The following is a 17,594-nucleotide window of genomic DNA, read 5'->3' on the forward strand; positions in this document are numbered from 1 at the left end:
CTAATGTGCACATTTCTTCCCCCATAATGCAGTATCAGTGTGGTGCAGGGAAAGCAGCAGGCTGCAGACTGCCTTTCATACTTTTCAAATCCATTTCAGAACCTTTATTGGAAAAAAAAATCATCACAGCATCTCAACTGTTATTCAAACACATTTAATAAACAAAGAGAAACAGTAGCAAAGGGCACTGACACGTGACAAACTGTACAAAACCTCCGGGTAGGAGCCCATGGCCCGGCTGCTCCGGCCCCCACCCCGCAGCCAACCAGGCCCCCTTTGCCTCAGCCCACTCAGTCACCCCTGAGAAAAATCAGTTTTTAAAAATGTGCAGAAACAAAGACACTTCAAGAGGTTATTTCCAGTCTTGCCATAATGGAACAATTTAGGCCACTGGGAAAGTTTTAAAAAAAAACCAAAGTGTCATACGCTCCATTCCCAGGATTAATGCTTTAAAGTGAACCTTCTCAAGAGGCATAAGCACTCTTGGACAGCCAATAGATCTACCTCTGCTCTCCTACTCTACTCACAACATGCTACACTTTTTTAGAGTGAATGGGACAAATTTCATCCTAATTCAGCACTAATTTTGTGACTGAGTGAAAGGCAATGGAAGGAAAAGCCCTGTTTGAGCACAGAAGAGATGCAACTGGTGCATAATGCTGAGACCAGCTCTGGTCTCAGGGTAAAGGTGACCTAGCACAGTCAGGGAAGGAGAAATCCCTCACTGGGAATGTACCTGCTCTGGATGGACTTCATGCCTCRTCCAAAATATCACCCAAAAACATGAGCATCCGGTACCAATGATTGATTTTCTACCATAAACTTGTTCTGCTGAACTTCAAAAAACCCTGCAATGCAAYGCAATGAGTCCATGGTCCCCTAGCATCTCCTTCCTGCCAAAAGCAGCACAGGAAGGGAAAACTAAGATGTAACTCTGATTTTTCTTGTGCTCATCAGTTAAACAGCTGTGCCATTCACCTGGTAATCGTCACTTTTAGGTTCTCTGTGGCTCAGAAGAGAGTGATGGCATCCCTCTGCATCAGGCAATCCACCGGTGGGCTTCACCATGTGTGGTGGTTTTAGTGACACAAAAAAACTGAGGAGGTGTTTGTTATTCTGATCTACTTGAGCTGTACTGGACACAAAGTCTCCCTCTGCAGCCAGTGTTGCTTTGAGCTCAGCTGGCATCAATGTGACAAAAGCAGCCTGACCAGTTCCTATTTGGTATTTCTTGACCAGTTCCCAGAAACTCCCTCCTCTGAGGAAGGGGAATAAGACAGATGAGAATGTTAAAGGGCTTTTTAGGCTGCTAACTTGCATACATGTGCTTCTTGATTTCATAGCTGTGAGCACAGACAGTGACTGAGGCTACAGGATACGGACAGAGGAGGGAGATCTGTACACATCACAGTGTTGTTCAGGCCCAGCCAAGGTGTGTGGTCTGATCACACCAACACCAGCTYACCACGTTATAAACAGGGCAGGTGGAGGGAAGTAGTGCTGGATTTTTCAGTGTGATGGCAAGCCAGCTGTGATTCAACAGCCTGTCACTGACACAACGCGAATTCAAAGACATTTGGCACAGACTGTTGTTACCAGGACTGATYTAGCACAGACAATTAACCAGTCTGTCTCGAGAACTGGGCAAAGGCTCCACCGGAGGAGGTACACTGGCAAAGCAGGATGAAGAGGACAGGCAGGAGGATGTGCAGGAGAGGAGAGAGGCAGAGCACAGCGGTGCCACTCAGTGTCTTTGCTGCACGTCTCCATCGCTGACCTTGTTGTTGGATTGTTAACAGGCCCTGTCAGCAACATGTGGTAAGAAGGGAAACCTGCCTAATTCTACGTCAAAACTTTCAGGAGAATACAGGTAGCTGAAGCCCTCCAGAAAGGAGCCCAACTCCTCAGACCATGTGAGGAATTTTCTGGTAGCTTATTGAGAAACATCTGCTCTGAGCTTGTCAATGTCTGAATTCCAGCATCACTGAAGCTTTGCTGTAATGTCAGTTTGGGACTTGACTGAAAATGCTCCAAGTGCCAGGACACTTGGGCTACAAAGAACAAAGCCAGGATGAAAGGGGAAAAACATGCAGCAAACTCCTATGAAATTCCATTTACCAGACTAGGAGGGTCATGCCCTTGGTTAGGGGTGGCACAGAGTAACAGAGGGGAACCAGTGACTGCAGTTTGGCTAAGATTAGAATTCAAGAGAGGCACAAACGAACATTTTGCACATCCATCCAAGGCATTCCAAAAAAARAAAAAGGAAAGAAAAGTCACAAAAGTTGACACATCACTTTGGACAAGAAACATTACAACAGTTTGGCAACTTTTCACCAACCCCCCCCACCCCAACTCTGCAATGTCCCTCTGTAATTTGARGTGATCTCTTAAAGGTGGGGACATGAGGGGGGCTGCAGGTAAATCACCTGTGTGTAAATAGGGGATCTCCTCTGCAAAGGATCTCGTGGGGTCAGACAAACCTACCTGCTTGGTACAGTACAAATGAAATTCTGCCTGAAGCCCTCCCTGGTGAGAGGGAAGGAGACAGAGCCCATGCTGCTGGAGACAAACAAGGCAAAGCTGAACTTGGCAGCAGCAAGTCCCTAAACCTTGTGACTTTGCACCAGGCTAAGATATGGCCATGGCAGGGTACTGGAGGGGAAGATGTCTCCACTCTTCCTCTGTGGAGAAGTGTAAAGGACAAGACTATCACTCTATCACTATTTTGGGTGAACACAGGCCTCTTTGTTTATGCATGCAAAATAATGGGCTTTGGAAAATACCAGGAGCCCACGTGTAATAGTGTTAACAGTGAGACCTGTGTCAGATGGACACACAACTCCCCTCCCCTTAGATCTAAACTCAGCTCTTAGGAATTGAACAAGGAACAAATACAAAGCAAGAATGGAAAAGTTTGTGTGGGTTTTTTAGGAATGGTTCCTCATTTTAAAGCCCTGTTTTTCGGATTTGGTGGGGAAAGGGGGAGCATTGCAAGGTCCCTGCACTTTTCTGGTGGCAGACCTGGGTGCAAGAAATGGCACAGCTCAAATATGGACCTTCCCACCCACAGTAGCCTGTGGAAGGTGGGATTGATTACAAGGGCCTGAGGACCTGAGCAACCTTCACAAAGGCTCCAACTGGGAATCCAGCCCAGCCATTGTTGGAAAAATTCAATACAGCGCTGGCCAAGAAAATAAAACAAATACTTGTGGAAAGGACTATCCAAGTGGAAGAGTCTTTTCCTTCCTCGGTTTCCAGGGTAAGAGGAAAGCCTTTGGTTATGACCAGAATTATTTGCCATTGACAGGACAGACTCGGCTTTGCTTTGCATTAGCTTGGTTACTGTACAAGGGCTGGGTTGCTCTGTGGAGAGATGCTCRGCCCAGCTGGACTGCCCTGTGACATCCAGGAGTTTAATGGAGTGGACACTTGAATTACATCCGGGATCCTCGCTCCTGAAGAATCTGAAACAGAAGGGACCTCCTATGAAAACCACAGGCAAGTTTAAATGCAAAAGTTCCTGTTCAGAGTCCTTGTTTTTTGCAGAGAAAGGAAACACGGACTAAAGCAAGAGCAGCTGGCAGGCTTTTATGTCACCACAACAACTCACAGTCTTGTTAAGRCTGAATGAGCCCCTTCTTTAAAAATCCTGCTCAGCTGCTTGCCAGGAGGTAAGGATGTTGCCTTTTGTTTCTCTTCTTATTTTGATTCTATTCAGGAAAAAAAACTAGATTCATAGAATGGTTGAGTTTGGAAGGGACCTTAAAGCTTATCTTGTTCCACCCCCCTGCCCTGGGCAGGGATGCCTTCCATTAGACCAGGTTGCTCAGAATCCCATCCAACCTGGCCTTGAACACTTCAGGGATGAGGAGGATTGAAAAAGAACAAAAATCTTGTTTCYCCTCACAACATCCTTCAACCACAGAACCTGACTAACCTCAAAGGTCCTTGCTACTCTATTCTCCTTTTCCAAGTTACTCTTTCCTTCATTTTTTTTTGATCTTACTTTGAAGCGCACAAAGAGCGTTAGCTCTTGTCCTACAGAAAAACATGAAATCTTCCTAGAGGGGATGATAGAGAAGGCAATGGGAAAGCTGATTCAYAGAACTGCTGCTGCAGCTTGGTGCAGGAAAGGTTTTTCTTTCCAAGGGGAATTCAAGTTGATACACCTGAGCAGGTGCCTTACCTTGGCCTTCTCRCTCGGCTCCTTGACAATGCCATTGGTAGAATTGTTGAGCTCCCTGGACACAACACAGAGGAATTCTGCCTGGTCTTCATTTCCATAGTTATAGGAAGATCCAATGCTGATCAACTGTGCAACAGGAGACAGCCAAGGTAACTATYAGTAAGTCTTGATTTTATTCCTACAGTTACTGTGAGATAGGACTGTCCCAGGAGATCTGTTCTGGACCCAAAGTGTCCCCAGCAGCGTCCTGTGTGTGTGTGTAAGGCAGGGACACAGCCGAGCTCCACAGCCCTCTAGTGGCACCTGGAGCCCTGGACAGGAATTCCAGCCTGAAACTAATACTGAACACAGCAAAACATTGCCCAATTTCTGAGGGTGGAAAAAGGGAAAACACATTGTGCAATATACAATATCCAGCTCACTCAGACGTGGGCAGGCATTGCAAATTGCTTGGTCCTTGCTGAACCCAGCTCTCAMCCTGCCTTGTGACTGATGTGGAAATGGGAATTCTTTACCCCAGGCAGATGTTGGATTAACTGGGGACATGTGGCAAACAGACACTGTCCTTTATGTGGATGCTGCCAAGAAGGAGTCTGGTATCTGTGTAAACGGGATTATATTCTATTACTGTTGTGTTGAGGGGGTCTGGACTCAATCCAAGAAATCCCATCTGTCTCATTTATCATTATTACATTAAAAGGACATCCTGGAGTGCAGAGCTCATTTGTCATTTACAACTCAGTTCTGCTTTCCAGAAAATAAATCCAAGTCATCTGAAGAAAGCATTGTGGCTCTTATCAACAGTGTGTATGCAGGAAACTTTAATGTGCAGCATGCACTGTAATGTCCATGTCCTAATATGTTTTAGAAGAGCCAGCTTCATATTTATATATTTTAGATTTGAAAAGTAAGATTAGGAAAGATCTAAGGGTGYAAATGCCCATGAAAGGAACTGCCTGTAACCTCAAGGGTTTGGGGGTGTAGATACAGGTGTGTGAAARGCAGACTCTGTAAACTGCTGGACAGTAAAACCCGAGTTTTGGAGAACTGTGTTTCCATGGTTCTAGGTCACAAGGCTTCACAATTTCCTCACAGGGGCAGGTTTTCAGCTGCCTCTCCACTGAGCTAGTTTTAAGGTGTTACAGAAAAGATCTATAGGAAGTGCTGTTCCTAATCCTCTGCTTCACTTCATGTCAGCACATTCCCCACAGCATCCACTTGTACTGAAGCTGGACTAACTGGGAAGCTACAGAGCCTACTCTGTAGTTTCTTAATATAACACAATACAACACACAGGCCAGCCGGCTCCAGTTCTCCCTCCTTAGAAATAGGAGAACTGTATTTGATTCCAGAAACCAAACCTGGAAGTAATGCCATATGAACTGCACTGACACCAGCCCTGGAACCAGCTGCATTGCAAAGACATCTGCAGGAATTCTCGTGTCACTCAGTGCCTCTTTAGCAAATGCAGCAGTCATGGCTTTGAGGTTCCTGGGGAAGTCATGCTGTGTTTTTTTTTGATGGCTCTGGTAATTCTCCTGGGTAGAACTGTTATACTGTGGCCTGGTGTATGTGATTCRGTGCAGGAGAATGGAAGAAATGCTCTGGGATTTGACAAAAAGACAAGATCTGAGAGAAAACTAAATCTCTCTARCAGCTTTAGACTTCTGCCCTCCTCTGTCAGTGACTGGACACAGTGGATTGCTGCTCAGGTCAGGCTGCTTATTCAGAGGAGCAGAGCAGTGTGAAGTGCAGCTCAACARGAAACTCTGCTTATTCCATACCCAGCTTTCAAAGGAATTCTGCCATTCTTTGGTAACGGTACCTGTTCAAATTTCCATCCATCAGACATGGTGGACACCATCTGTGTGAGCTCTTCCTCTTGGCACTGCAGCACTCTGTACACGTGTTTCACAGGTCCCTGGAGCACAGAGAACAATTGCTGTAGTTTAATAATTGCTGTACTGTAGTATGAATCTAGAAAATTAATAAACCTCTCCTGCTCTTGTCTTAGGAAGTCAAAGCCCCGCAGGCTTTCTAAGGTTTCATCCCACTGACTCCAAACCAGATTCATATGCCTGGCACACTTCTCCTAAAAGCTTTCTAGGTGTCTAAGGGACAGTGAAARCAAAACTTCTTTGGCTTTCAAAGCCATTTGCTGCTTTTTGAAAACATTTCTGGAATGGAATCTACTGGGTGTGCTGCTRTCAGCTGAGCATCAACGGGAAAAACACCACAGAGTAACAAAGGGAAGAAAGGGTTTAGAGAAGGAAGAGTTTGAGCTGTTCTTTATCAAAGCAGTGTGTTTTGCTTTATAATCACACTTTTCTGCTCCTGGCACCTCCCTGTAAGTGTCCCTTGCTGTTCCCTGCAATGCTGAGATGAGTGGTCTGTGCTTTCTAAAGCCACACTGGAGACTCTTTCCTAGCTATGCCCTGCATCCACCTAACAGCTGTTACTGCTAAACCAAAGAACTGCTACTGCAAGGCTCTGCAGCCATGCTTGTCCTGTGCCACAGAACTGATTCCATRACTCCAAAGGGCATTACTTGAGAGGTTCTGTTCTCGTTGTCCCGTATCCGCTCCTTCACCAGCCGCACAAGGGACGCGATGTTGTAAAACTCAGCCTCTTCCAGCACCCCTGAGAGAGGAACCCAAAGGAGAGACAGATTCTGTTACTTTGCACAGGGCAGAATGAAGGTGATTCTGCCATAAAGATGCAACACCTGCTCCTGACTCCAAACCTAGCCCAAATGTCAGAATTCCAAATGTGCCACCCACCTCCTGCTCCCAGGCTGGGAGAAAATGAGCTGTCACCTCCTTTTGTGACTTACAGGATCTTTAAGGAAGATTATTCCCYTTTCCCTGGGATTATCATAAATCTCATGGTACAATGTCTGTTTTTTTCACTCAGCCCCATCAAGGGAAAGCCCTCAGAGCTGCCCACTCAGGGAGATCTGCAGTCTGTGAGGGGCAAAAAGGCTGTAACAGACCTTGGGCTCAGCAGAACAGTGACAGGGTGTGCTGTGAGCTGCAGCCTCTGCCTTCGGGAAGACAGAATCTGATGACTTAATCCCCATTAATGAGCAATTAACAGTACTAACAGCACTCCTGGGAAACTTGCTCACACCCTCACACCAGTCTCTGGTGAGGGCTCCTGGATGTGCTATCAAGCAGCACTTACAGCCTTTCTTGGKATTTTTCTCTTACCTTCCTCTGCAAGCTCTTTGTTTATGATGAGCTTCCCGTGCCGGAGGTAGTTCAGTATCGGACCAAAGTACGTGGGGTCTCTGTCGATGAGATAGGCCCCCGTCTCATCCTGAGAACAAAACAGGAATGGTTCAGTGGTACCAGGAAAAAAAAAATATTTCAATCTAACCCAATAAACTGAACAGTTTCTCTTTGATGACCTGGATTCATTTGCCTGTGGGAGGTGTACAAATGTCGCCACATTTAAACCATTTTTCTTTTTCTGTATCTGATCTACAAACATTGCAGCCCAGTAACACTGGCAGGTGCCTCACATGAACCACTTGTACAGTTTATAGACACACAAAAAAAGCTGGGCTTAGGAGGGATTGTTCTTCACTGCAATAATAGAAGTACCAAAACCTGGCAGTTGTATTCTATCTAGGTTTGTCCTCCAGACTAGTTTAACTAGGAGGCTCTGGAGGAAAATGGAATCTCCAGTTCTAGCTAAGGGTACCTGACAGCCAAAGTATTTTTTTTCCCTTTCTACTACTACAAACACACATTGCAATGCTCGAGCCACGTCTCCAGCAATACAACAACCATTGGCATTAAATAACCAACAATTCACAGMCAAAAGCATCCCTTGAGCAGCTTTGAAGCACTGACAAACCCTCTGCAGAACTCTCTTAACGACTTTAAAGCATTGTTTCCCTGAAAGCAATCAGAAACTATGCAAACCCACTCTGAAACATCTCCTCACTGATACTGCTGACTGATATTTCGATCACAACCAGGCCTTATCTTGCAATTAAACTCTGAAGGAACAGCAGCTGACCYGACTAATTCTGCCTGACCCACCTACAATATATTTGCAACACCTTGTGCAGTGGATCTTATGGAAAAATCTGCAGTTGCAAGAATAATTGTTTGCAGAATCCTTACGATAAACTGCCCTGACTTCAAAACTGTCCAGCCATTCAAGRAACGTTCACTGTCATCTTTTATGAGAATTAAGTCAAATATATTAAAAAACCAGAACAACAGCAATCATGCTCAGTATGAAAAATCCTAACATTCATGTTTCTAGGAGTTTCCTTTCCTTCCCTGCTGTAACCACTGTGGGAAGGTGGGTTGCTCCTTGAGCGGAGTGAAGGGACAGCTGGAGGTGGAGGGATCAGAGCCTGTGGCACTTGGGTGTCACAGCACCCGGGCAGAGCCCAGCCCCGTTCGTGGCGATGTCACCGACTCCGTGACCGTGGGACACGAGGGACAGGGCGATGGTGTGTGGCAAGAGTAACGTGCCCCGAAACCGTGGGAGATCGGCCTATCCACACCCGGGGCCGAACAGGAGCCTCGAGGGTGTTGGCCCGGGGGACACCGGCAGGCGGGAGTGTCACCCAGCGCGGGGGACACGTCTGGGACCCCAGTGACACCGGCTGCCGTGGTGGCTCAGGGAGGGGCTGTCCCGGTGCGGGGGGGAGCCCGGCCCGCCGCGGCCTCACCTTGTCGGAGCCGAGCTCGGGCCCGTCCTGGCAGCAGAGGCGGCACAGGAAGGATTTGGGTTCCCGGCACAGCGTCTGCCGGGTGCTCACGAAGTACGTGCCGCCCACGTTCAGCCGCACCCACTTGGAGGCGGCGGCGGGTGGGGACACCGCCCCGGCGGACCCCGCCGCCGCTCCTGCCGCGCGGGGGCTGGGCGGTCCCGGTGCGCCCCCGGGGCCCGGGCTGGGCGTGCGGCCCCTCGGCGGCCCCTCGGCCATGGCGGAGCCTCAGCGCCCGCCCGCCGCCATCGCCGCCCGCGCCGCTTCCGGCCCGCTCCGCTTCCGGGGATGAGAACTTCCGCTGGGATCGCCTTCTGATTGGGCGACGGGAGCAGAGGGGGCGGGACTTCCGGCGGCGGCAGCGCGGTGTCGGTCAGTGAAGGTGAGAGCGGGGCCGGGACCGGGATCGGGACCGGGATCGGGACCGGGGAGTGCGAGGGGTCCGGGAAAGGGGTCCTGGGGATGGGGAGCGGCCGAGGAACCGGAGAGGGGAATCGGGAATCCCGGGGCTGCGGGACGGAGCAGGACGGGGCGGGCCTTGGTGTTGGGAGGCCGGTGGAGAGGAGGGGGGGCGGTGTGAGGTGGCGGCGGGGCTGAGGAGCGACCCCCGTGTCCCGATGCCCCGTGTCCCAATCGTCCTTGTCCCGATCCCCCGTGTCCTGATCCCCCGTGTCCCTATCCCCCGTGTCCCGATCCCCCGTGTCCCGATCCCCCGTGTCCCGAGCTCCCGTGTCCCGATCCTCCTTGTCCCGATGCCCCGTGTCCCCATTCCCCCGTGTCCCGATCCCCCGTGTCCCGATCCTCCTTGTCCCCATCCCCCGTGTCCCGCCCCATCCCCAGCCCCGCTCCCCGTTCCCCGCTCCCGGCCGGCGCTGTGACCCACCGCTGTCTCCGGGCCAGGCGGGGCCATGGCGGGACGCAGAGCTGCCCTTAAGGCCGTGGACTGGGCGGCCTTCGCCGAGCGGGTGCCCGCCAACCAGCGGGCCATGTTCAACGCGCTGAAGACCCGCAACGATGCGCTGACCACCCGGTGAGTGTCCGCCCGCTCCTGCCGGGCTCAGCGCTCGCCCAGCCATCCAACTGTGAGTGCTGCTGCCTGTGCTGTCTGTGGTCCCGCAGGGCTGTCCTCACAGGTATTAAAGCAGGTCACCTTGAGGCGGCTGGTGGCTTTTTTTGGCAAATCACCTTTAGTTAATCCTCCCCAGAGTAAACCCGTCGCTGCAGTTCTGTGAACACGCTTTGCTTTGGGACAAGTYTTGTCACTCTGTTAAATGCTCTACAAATTCATGTGCAGTTCTCAAATCCTTCAGCATCCACTGCCTGATRCAAGTGCTGGCTCTTCAGGGAATGTCACTGATTGCCTCTGGCTCGGTGTAAAGCAGCCTCCTCCTTTCTTCGGGGCTGCATTCAGAGGGGCTGAGTGAAGCAGGGCAGAGCTGGAGGCTCTGTCTATTCAGAGGAGCCTGTTCCATGGGCAGAGGGATTTGCAAAAATGGCTTGCTTCAAACCTCAGAACACTTAAACTAAACTTAGCAGGCTGTTCTGACAATTGGGTTGCTGCTCATGTCTGCTGGGCTCCATCCCTTCAGGTTGGCTGCGCTGCCAGAGAAGCCTCCAGCCATCGACTGGGCRTTCTACAAAGCCAATGTTGCTAAAGCTGGAATGGTGGATGAGTTCCAGAAGAAGGTCAGTCTCCTTGTCAGCTGGGTATTGCTCTTTGGAGTTTTACTGGGGAATTGAGAGGAAAATGGGATTGGAAGAGGAGATTGGTTTTGTCACTGTGAGAATTGCTCCCCAAGATGGGGAGCACCTGCTGACCTCAGATGGGTCTGTGAGCTTTGTTTTGGGGGCAATAACTCTGTGATAGGRTAAGTCTGAGTGTTGGACCTTCCTGCTTCTTTACAGTGCTGTGAGGAATGGTTGGGGATGGCAGGCAGGGCAGAGGAGATGGCTGGAAACTCCTGGGCAAGGAAGGGACAGGAGAGCACTGTGCTGATCATTTCCAGCTCACAAACTCAACGTGGTTATGAGCAAACCTGTGGGAGAAAGAAGGGAATGCTCCCCTGCTGCAGGGGAAGACTGACTGTCTTCCTGACTTCCATGTGAAGGATTGTTTCAATCAAACAAACTTTATAAAAATTTGTCTTTCAATTTACAGTTCAGTGCACTTAAGGTTCCTGAGCCTGTGGACACACAAACTGCCAAGATTGATGCCCAGGAGAAGGAAGCTGTGAGTGAACCATTCTYTAGTGCTGGGGTTATCCCTGCCTTCTGTGGGGATGGGAAAGGGTGAAAGGGAGGRTCTGSATGTGCCAGGGCACAGCTCAGCCCTTCACACGTGTCCCTGGCTTTCTGAGCAAGGGGATCCCTGCACAGGRATGGGTTTGGCTGTTTGGGATCTGGGGGAGGTTCCATCACTTACCCAGCWKAACMATGGATTTTTRAAATGCTAATTTAAAGCATGGGGGGTGCACTCTGGGCTGCTCTGATTTTATCATAACCACACTCCCACATCCTCTGTTCCCCCCAGGCCAAGAGCACTGCTGACTACATCCAGGCTTCCAAAGCCCGGATCGCCCAGTACGAGCAGCAGGTGAGGCTGGACTTTGCTTTGGGAATATTCTCTGGACCCCACCTTGGCACAGCCCTTGCTCTCACCTGGGTGTGCTTTGCTCCTTCCTGCTGACCACTGACTTGTGATGTGTCTGTCCCTGCTTCCACAGCTCCAGAAGCTCAAGAGCATGATTCCCTTTGAACAGATGACGTTTGAAGACTTGAGCGAAGCCTTCCCTGAAACTAAACTGAACAAGGAGAAATATCCATACTGGCCCCACAAGCCAATTGCTGATCTGTAAACTGATCTGGGAGCAGTTTAACAACTGTCAGACTCCWTGAGCTTATAAATAAAGAGCTTTCTCTGTCTGTGGCTTAGATCTTAGACATGAGTTTTGAGTGGCATGGAGCACTACAGTAACTTGCAAATATCCCACTCTTCCTGGATTTTGTCTTTTCTACTCATGAGCTTGTTTTTGTAGCAAGGACCAAGCTCCCAGCCTGACCTGCTGATCAGAGTCCTGTCACATCCTCTGAAATGCAGATAAATCCTCTGTCCCTCTGTGGTACCATGAGGTGCAGGGAATGGAGTTCTCCTGCCCTTGGAGGAACACAGTTGCTCAGAAGTTGAACCTGTGAAGCCCTTTAAAGTGCTGGAGTTATTTAGCAGCATTTGTGTGTCTCAGGACTTCTACAGGCAGAGGTCTGGGGTTRTTTTCTGGGCTGTGATTGTTCAAGAGAAGCCAAATGCAAAAGGAGTTGAGGGAGTGCTGATATGTTAAGATGCATATTTAAAAAAAGTTGTTGTTTTAGTTGTTTTTTGAAACGTTTAATCCTGGTGATCTTTCTCTCCTCTGCCCTGGGTTTCTGAATGCTGCTGATCTCACTGGAGCTCACAGAAACAATTGTACACACCTCAGACTTCCATTGTTTTGTTTAAATATCTGAAGTGGAATTCTTAAACACCATTCCTCAACATGGAAATTTCTCTAAGAGAAGGTAATCAACTCCATTTCTTGGCCATGTTTGAAGAAAGAATTACAGATGAGTACAATGAAATCCCCAGATTTTGCAATTGTTTTATTCAAATACATTAGTAGTCCACAGAACACTTCAAGAACATCTGTAGTTCTACTGAACCAGAGTACAAAGCACTACACCTGCAGCTTTTGGGCTATGTGGATTTGGATTTTAATTTTATTTTATTCAGGCAACCGAAACATTTGCAGCTCTATGAACTGAGCAGGAGCAAATTTCAGCCRAGGGGTTGGAAGCAACACAGTGGAGAACAGCTGAGCTGGCACTGGGCAGAGCTSGCCTTCAGCTGCTCCATTTTACAGAAATCAGAATATAAAAAAACAGGGACAGGAAGAGGTGGCTGTAGAGAAGCACTTTCTCCAGAACTGACAGGAACGGGTCCAGCCCTTGCAGCTGCCAGAGGTGCTTGTTTGGCTGCCCTGGTCCCTGGGCCTTCCTGGGAGGGTGCAGCAGGGGGGGACCCCTCTTGGCCAGGCTGCCCGGGGCTCTTTTGGGGAGCTCGTGAGGGTCTGCAGGGAGCAAAGGGCACCATCAGCACAGGGCACCAGCACAGCCCACACTGCCTGGGCACTGAGCAAACCCACCCTGGTCCAACAAAACTGCAGGAAAACGCCCMAAACCTACTTTGTTAAAGATGGTATGGATTGTTTTACCTTGCTGGAGGTTTCTGAAAAGCTTGTCCAAGCGCAGGGATTTGCGCTGCTGGTACAACAGGAAGAAGGTGTCTAACACAGCCATGATCATGAGCAGGAAGGTKCCCAGGAAAAACACAACTGCAGAACAGGAGAATAGAGAAAACTGGATAATTGGCATTCTCTTACATTCCATTGCCTGGTGGGGAACAGGGAAAGTCTTAACTCCAGCAAGCTGATCAAGCTTAGCTATTCATGACTTCAATGTTCATAAACACAAATTTAAAAAACATAAACCTTTCTAGGGCTGGTACCTATGTGAAAATCGGTTTGTTCAATAAAGGTGGTACCTATTATGGGGGGTTTGTTGGAGGAGGTTGGGAGGCTGTTGTTGAGGATCACAGCCAGCATGGAGCTGCCGAGGATGATGGCGATCTGGAAGTTGATTTTCTCCTCGAGAGAGCTGGGTCCAAACAACACAGCCATGTCCAGCACGTACAGGGCACACGTTGGCAGGATCAGGTTCAGAATGTACAGAGTGGGTCGCCTCTCTATGGAAATCTATTGAGGAAGATGGGTAAAATTCAGGTGAGCAGGAGGTGACTCATTGTGTTACCAAGTGCGGGTTCCCTAATGTAAAAAATAATTTTGTTTTATACTGGCTTTTTTTTTTTTTTGGTGACAAATCAGTGCAATAGAATAAAGAAGTGCTGCCGTACCACATAGGTGACCAGAGAATAGTCTTTGTTAGCAAACGTTTCTGTGTATTCAATGATGCTCACGTTGGTGAACTTCCACTCTCCATCAGTTAGGAAGAAACTCTGGCTGTCTATCATGATCTCAGCTGGTGTCCGTTTTGTCTTCATGACAAAGTCTGTTACTGCTTGGGCAGGAGCAGAGAGAAGAGGGGAGTTGGARAATTTAGGAATTTATTTGAGGATGGTTATTCCTCTCCCTTTCCCACCCAACCCAGGGTGTGCAGACAGGGAAGGGGAAGGTTTCATGCACTGCTGGGGTTTCTCAGCCCATGAGGGAGAAATGAAAAAGGACTCTGTGAAGAGGCTTGGCTGGACCTCTGGGAATGCAAATCAGAGGGGAAACATCTGGTGAATTGGRGCAGTTGTCCTTTGTGGATAGGACCTGGAAGATTTTGGGTCACCTCTGCTTATATTTCAACATTTCCTGTTGGGATAAACTCTGACTGCAGTTTGAATCCCTGAAACTGGATCCTTTTAATGGCTGGATTTGATGCCCTTGGAAATCTTTYCCAACCTTAGGATTCTATGACTGATTTCCTCCCACTTCCCTGGCTCTCAGTGGAAAACTGTCTAGCAGTTTTGCAGGAAGCCTCCTGGTCTCTGCTCTCTTGGTTGGTAGAAACCAATCCTGGGGGGAGGACTCACCACAGAAAATCCAGATTGTTCCAGAGATGTTGCTGGGAAATGTGCCAGAATGGCAGCTTTTAACTCATTTTCTGTGATCTCATATGACCTCAACCCCAGTGTRAGCTGCTCAGGCATTACCAGTGCCCATCCCATCGATTGCCCCTTCTCCAAACTCAGCCCAGAGGAGGTAAAGCCCAGCCTGCAGCTGTACCTGGGTACAGGTATGAAGCTATGCTCAAGTTGCACGTCTGGGTGTCGAAGGGGAACTTGAGGATTACCAAACTGCACGTCAGGGTGACCTGGAAGGGCCGYGTGGAGTTGAAGCTGCCGTTGTGCCTGAGGACCATGTAATTCAGCTCTGGGTTTTGCCCGTTCACCCTGGAGGGAGCAGAAGGGGAGAGTGACTGAGCCTGGGATGCTGCCTGTGCCYCAGTCCCACAAAACCAGGCTGTGAACACCCTGTGGGGGGCTCTGAGCCATCCCCAGCCATGGGATGCAGCAGGAGAGGAAACCAGGGCTGGGGGAAAGGCTCAGGAGTCCTTTGGGAKCAAGATTTGCTGTAGCCCTGCACCTCCTGAGCACCTCCTGCCYCTCTGCCCTCTGCTTCCTGCCCTCACCAGGGCAGGGGCTCATTCCTGGCTCTGCTCCCTCTCCTTTCCCCTCTGKAGAGTTGGTGGAGGTGCCCACCCCTCTGTCAGACCCTCACTGCTCTGCCCTCCATCTTTCCACACGCTCCTAAAGGTCACTTTATTCCACAGMAGTGCTGTTTCTGCTGCTTCCTCGGCTTCAGCTACAGCCCAGATGGGATATTTCAGGAGCTGTTAGAGTATTACAGAGCCACTAAGTGCTTTGTATAAACTGTGGTCACCATTAATCTAAATTAGGAGGCTCTTGGTTACAGAGAGCTCGCGGGAACAACTTTTAGCCATCTGAGTTGATCCCATTTCCTACAGTAAAACCAACAGTTTGCATCCATTGGATTTCTCTTAAGCCAGTGGATAAAAATGAAAAGGGAACCTACCGCTCAAGGATGAAGATAGGGGGAGACCAAAACGTATCCATRGGCAGAACGATTTCGGAAATGTTACAGAAATCCTGCGGGTCCCAGGTTGCAAAAGGGTTTTGCCATTCCTGAGGGAAGAAATTGCAGGACAGAGATGAGCTCTGGGCTGGGCACCAGCCACCGTGTCAGACATCAGGAGAGAAATTCTCTTGAGGGACCTACCAGGCTCAGGACGAAGTAAAAACTGGCTGTCTGGAGCTTTTCCACCTGGAGAAACAAAGATCTTTAGCTGATTTTATCAGGTATAACCAATGCAGAGCCCAGAAGCTCTTCCCAATTCCCTGAGATTGCAGAAACTCAGCTSAGGAGGAGAGCTCACAGCTCTCGATCCTACGGCTGAACAGTGGGAACACAAGATCCAATGGTTTGGAAAAAAAGAATAGATTATTGTGAACATTTCCATGGCAGTGCCCTGAAAATGCACTGCCCRGTTCAGGCACTCTGCAGGGCGTTTTTGGAGCCTCCTGCCAAGCAGGCTGCTCATCTGGATGTGGCTTCTCCTAGAAGGAATGGGATAAAATACCCCAGCTCTTCCCAAAGTGGTTCCAAACAGCAGAAAGCTGCAGGAGTGGAAGGAGCTGATTCTCACCCCCATGGCCTTGCTGGCAGAAGACTCAAACCCCAGCCTGGAAATCACTCAGTTTCCTGCTGTAATGACTCATTTTGGGTTCTTACCACTGAGAGAATTGCCACCAGCATGAAATCCATCTTCACTACCACGGGCTCCTTCGGGTTTATCTTGGGCAGGATGTACTTGTGCAGCTTGTCATGAGAGGAGATGTTCAGGTAGTCAACAATGTCATAGTAGGTGCAGAGGAAATTGGGAGCAGCCCCTGCTAGAAAGAGAATTCCACTTGAAACACAAAAAGATCAACACCTCAACCTGTGAGAGATGCGAAAGAGAAAGGGTGTGGAGCTGTGGATGAAAAAACATCATCAACACCCAAAAATCCCTCCTTACACAGACAAGAACAGAATTCCTCGAAGGTTTTCTATCTCTCTTGCACCTACCTGTCCCAAGAGAAAAGGTGAGGATGGCTACAAAAACTCCCTGCATCATCTCCTGCTTCCAAATAAGGAGGAGGATGGTACCGTGTGCCTTATGAACAGGTCCAGAACACGTCACTTGTTATGTGGAAGTTGATTTGATATTTATTAAYGAGGGATGGATTTTTGTAAACAGAAGGCAAACGTTTTATGTATTGAAAGGAAGAATTTGCTAATGGTTTGATGCACTCAGCTGGCTCTTGGGAGCAGCCTTTAGTTGTGGTCAAGGGAAAAATAAGGTCATAAAAAAAATCCCACAATTTGAGGGAAAGGAAAAGAAAGGGCCCATCCCCACAACAAAAAAGCAAAGAGCCAGAGCTACTCAATAGCAAATTTTGTCTCATTTCCAGAGCTGAGAGTTTGCTGCAGCCCCACTGGAATGGATCAGGAATTAGTGCTGTGGGGGAGGCTGCTCTCCTTTGAGCCCGGTCCTGCTCCCCAGCAGACCACACYATGGCCTCATTTCCCAAAGCGCTGAGCATTCCAAGCACCCATGGATATTCTGGWTCTGCCTCCTTGCTGATCTCCCATGCTCCTGATGTTCTTCTCAGAGTCCTCACAGTTAAGATGAAAGGCTCAGAGACTTTTGGGTTTTTTATCTGGCTGCATTTTCCTCTGCTGCCCTCCTCTCCATCTCTGCCTTTTTTTTTCTGCTTTCATCCCAGTGATCCTTGTGGGTCCCTCCCAACCCAGGACATCCCATGATTCTGTGAATGGCTCCAGGGAGGCAATTGCAGGCAGCAAGTCCCACACTTGATTCCCSCTCCAGCAGCAGAATTCCCCGTGGCAGCAGATTGTCCTTCCCCAGCCGTGTCCCACTGTCATCCCACCGTGTCTCCTACGGACCCTCGTGTCCCTCACGGACTCCCGTGTCCTTTTCCATTTCTCCTTGTCCCCCAGGGACGCCCCTATCCCCCATGGCCCCCTGTGTCCACCAGGACCCCCACTGACTGCC

At 49.3% G+C, this 17,594-nt stretch overlaps 3 protein-coding genes across 3 annotated transcripts; 1 reads left to right on the forward strand and 2 right to left on the reverse strand.

Annotated features, from left to right (window-relative positions):
- Positions 1 to 138: 138 nt before the first annotated feature.
- On the reverse strand, positions 139 to 9,173 carry KCTD2 (potassium channel tetramerization domain containing 2). The gene is made up of 6 exons (XM_057384354.1): positions 8,883 to 9,173; positions 7,399 to 7,507; positions 6,738 to 6,829; positions 6,015 to 6,110; positions 4,190 to 4,315; positions 139 to 3,467 (listed from the first exon to the last, which is right to left on the reverse strand). The coding sequence occupies exons 1-6, from the start codon at positions 9,138 to 9,140 to the stop codon at positions 3,438 to 3,440; spliced, it is 711 nt and encodes a 236-aa protein (XP_057240337.1). The 5' UTR covers positions 9,141 to 9,173; the 3' UTR covers positions 139 to 3,437.
- A 51-nt stretch (positions 9,174 to 9,224) lies between these two features.
- Positions 9,225 to 11,859, forward strand: ATP5PD (ATP synthase peripheral stalk subunit d). The gene is made up of 6 exons (XM_057384355.1): positions 9,225 to 9,303; positions 9,822 to 9,951; positions 10,511 to 10,607; positions 11,080 to 11,151; positions 11,452 to 11,514; positions 11,645 to 11,859. Exons 2-6 carry the CDS (start codon positions 9,830 to 9,832, stop codon positions 11,774 to 11,776), a joined length of 486 nt encoding a protein of 161 aa, XP_057240338.1. The 5' UTR covers positions 9,225 to 9,303; positions 9,822 to 9,829; the 3' UTR covers positions 11,777 to 11,859.
- A 935-nt stretch (positions 11,860 to 12,794) lies between these two features.
- LOC130584391 (5-hydroxytryptamine receptor 3A-like) lies at positions 12,795 to 16,652 on the reverse strand. Its single transcript, XM_057384352.1, has 9 exons — positions 16,604 to 16,652; positions 16,268 to 16,428; positions 15,755 to 15,799; positions 15,551 to 15,660; positions 14,741 to 14,907; positions 13,864 to 14,027; positions 13,459 to 13,705; positions 13,166 to 13,285; positions 12,795 to 13,021 (listed from the first exon to the last, which is right to left on the reverse strand). The coding sequence occupies exons 1-9, from the start codon at positions 16,650 to 16,652 to the stop codon at positions 12,795 to 12,797; spliced, it is 1,290 nt and encodes a 429-aa protein (XP_057240335.1).
- Between the last annotated feature and the right edge of the window lie 942 nt (positions 16,653 to 17,594).

The sequence above is a fragment of the Malurus melanocephalus genome, unplaced genomic scaffold (genome assembly GCF_030028575.1).
Source record: "Malurus melanocephalus ecotype Western Australia unplaced genomic scaffold, MMel_1.1 scaffold_704, whole genome shotgun sequence".
NCBI classification, from domain to species: domain Eukaryota; kingdom Metazoa; phylum Chordata; class Aves; order Passeriformes; family Maluridae; genus Malurus; species Malurus melanocephalus.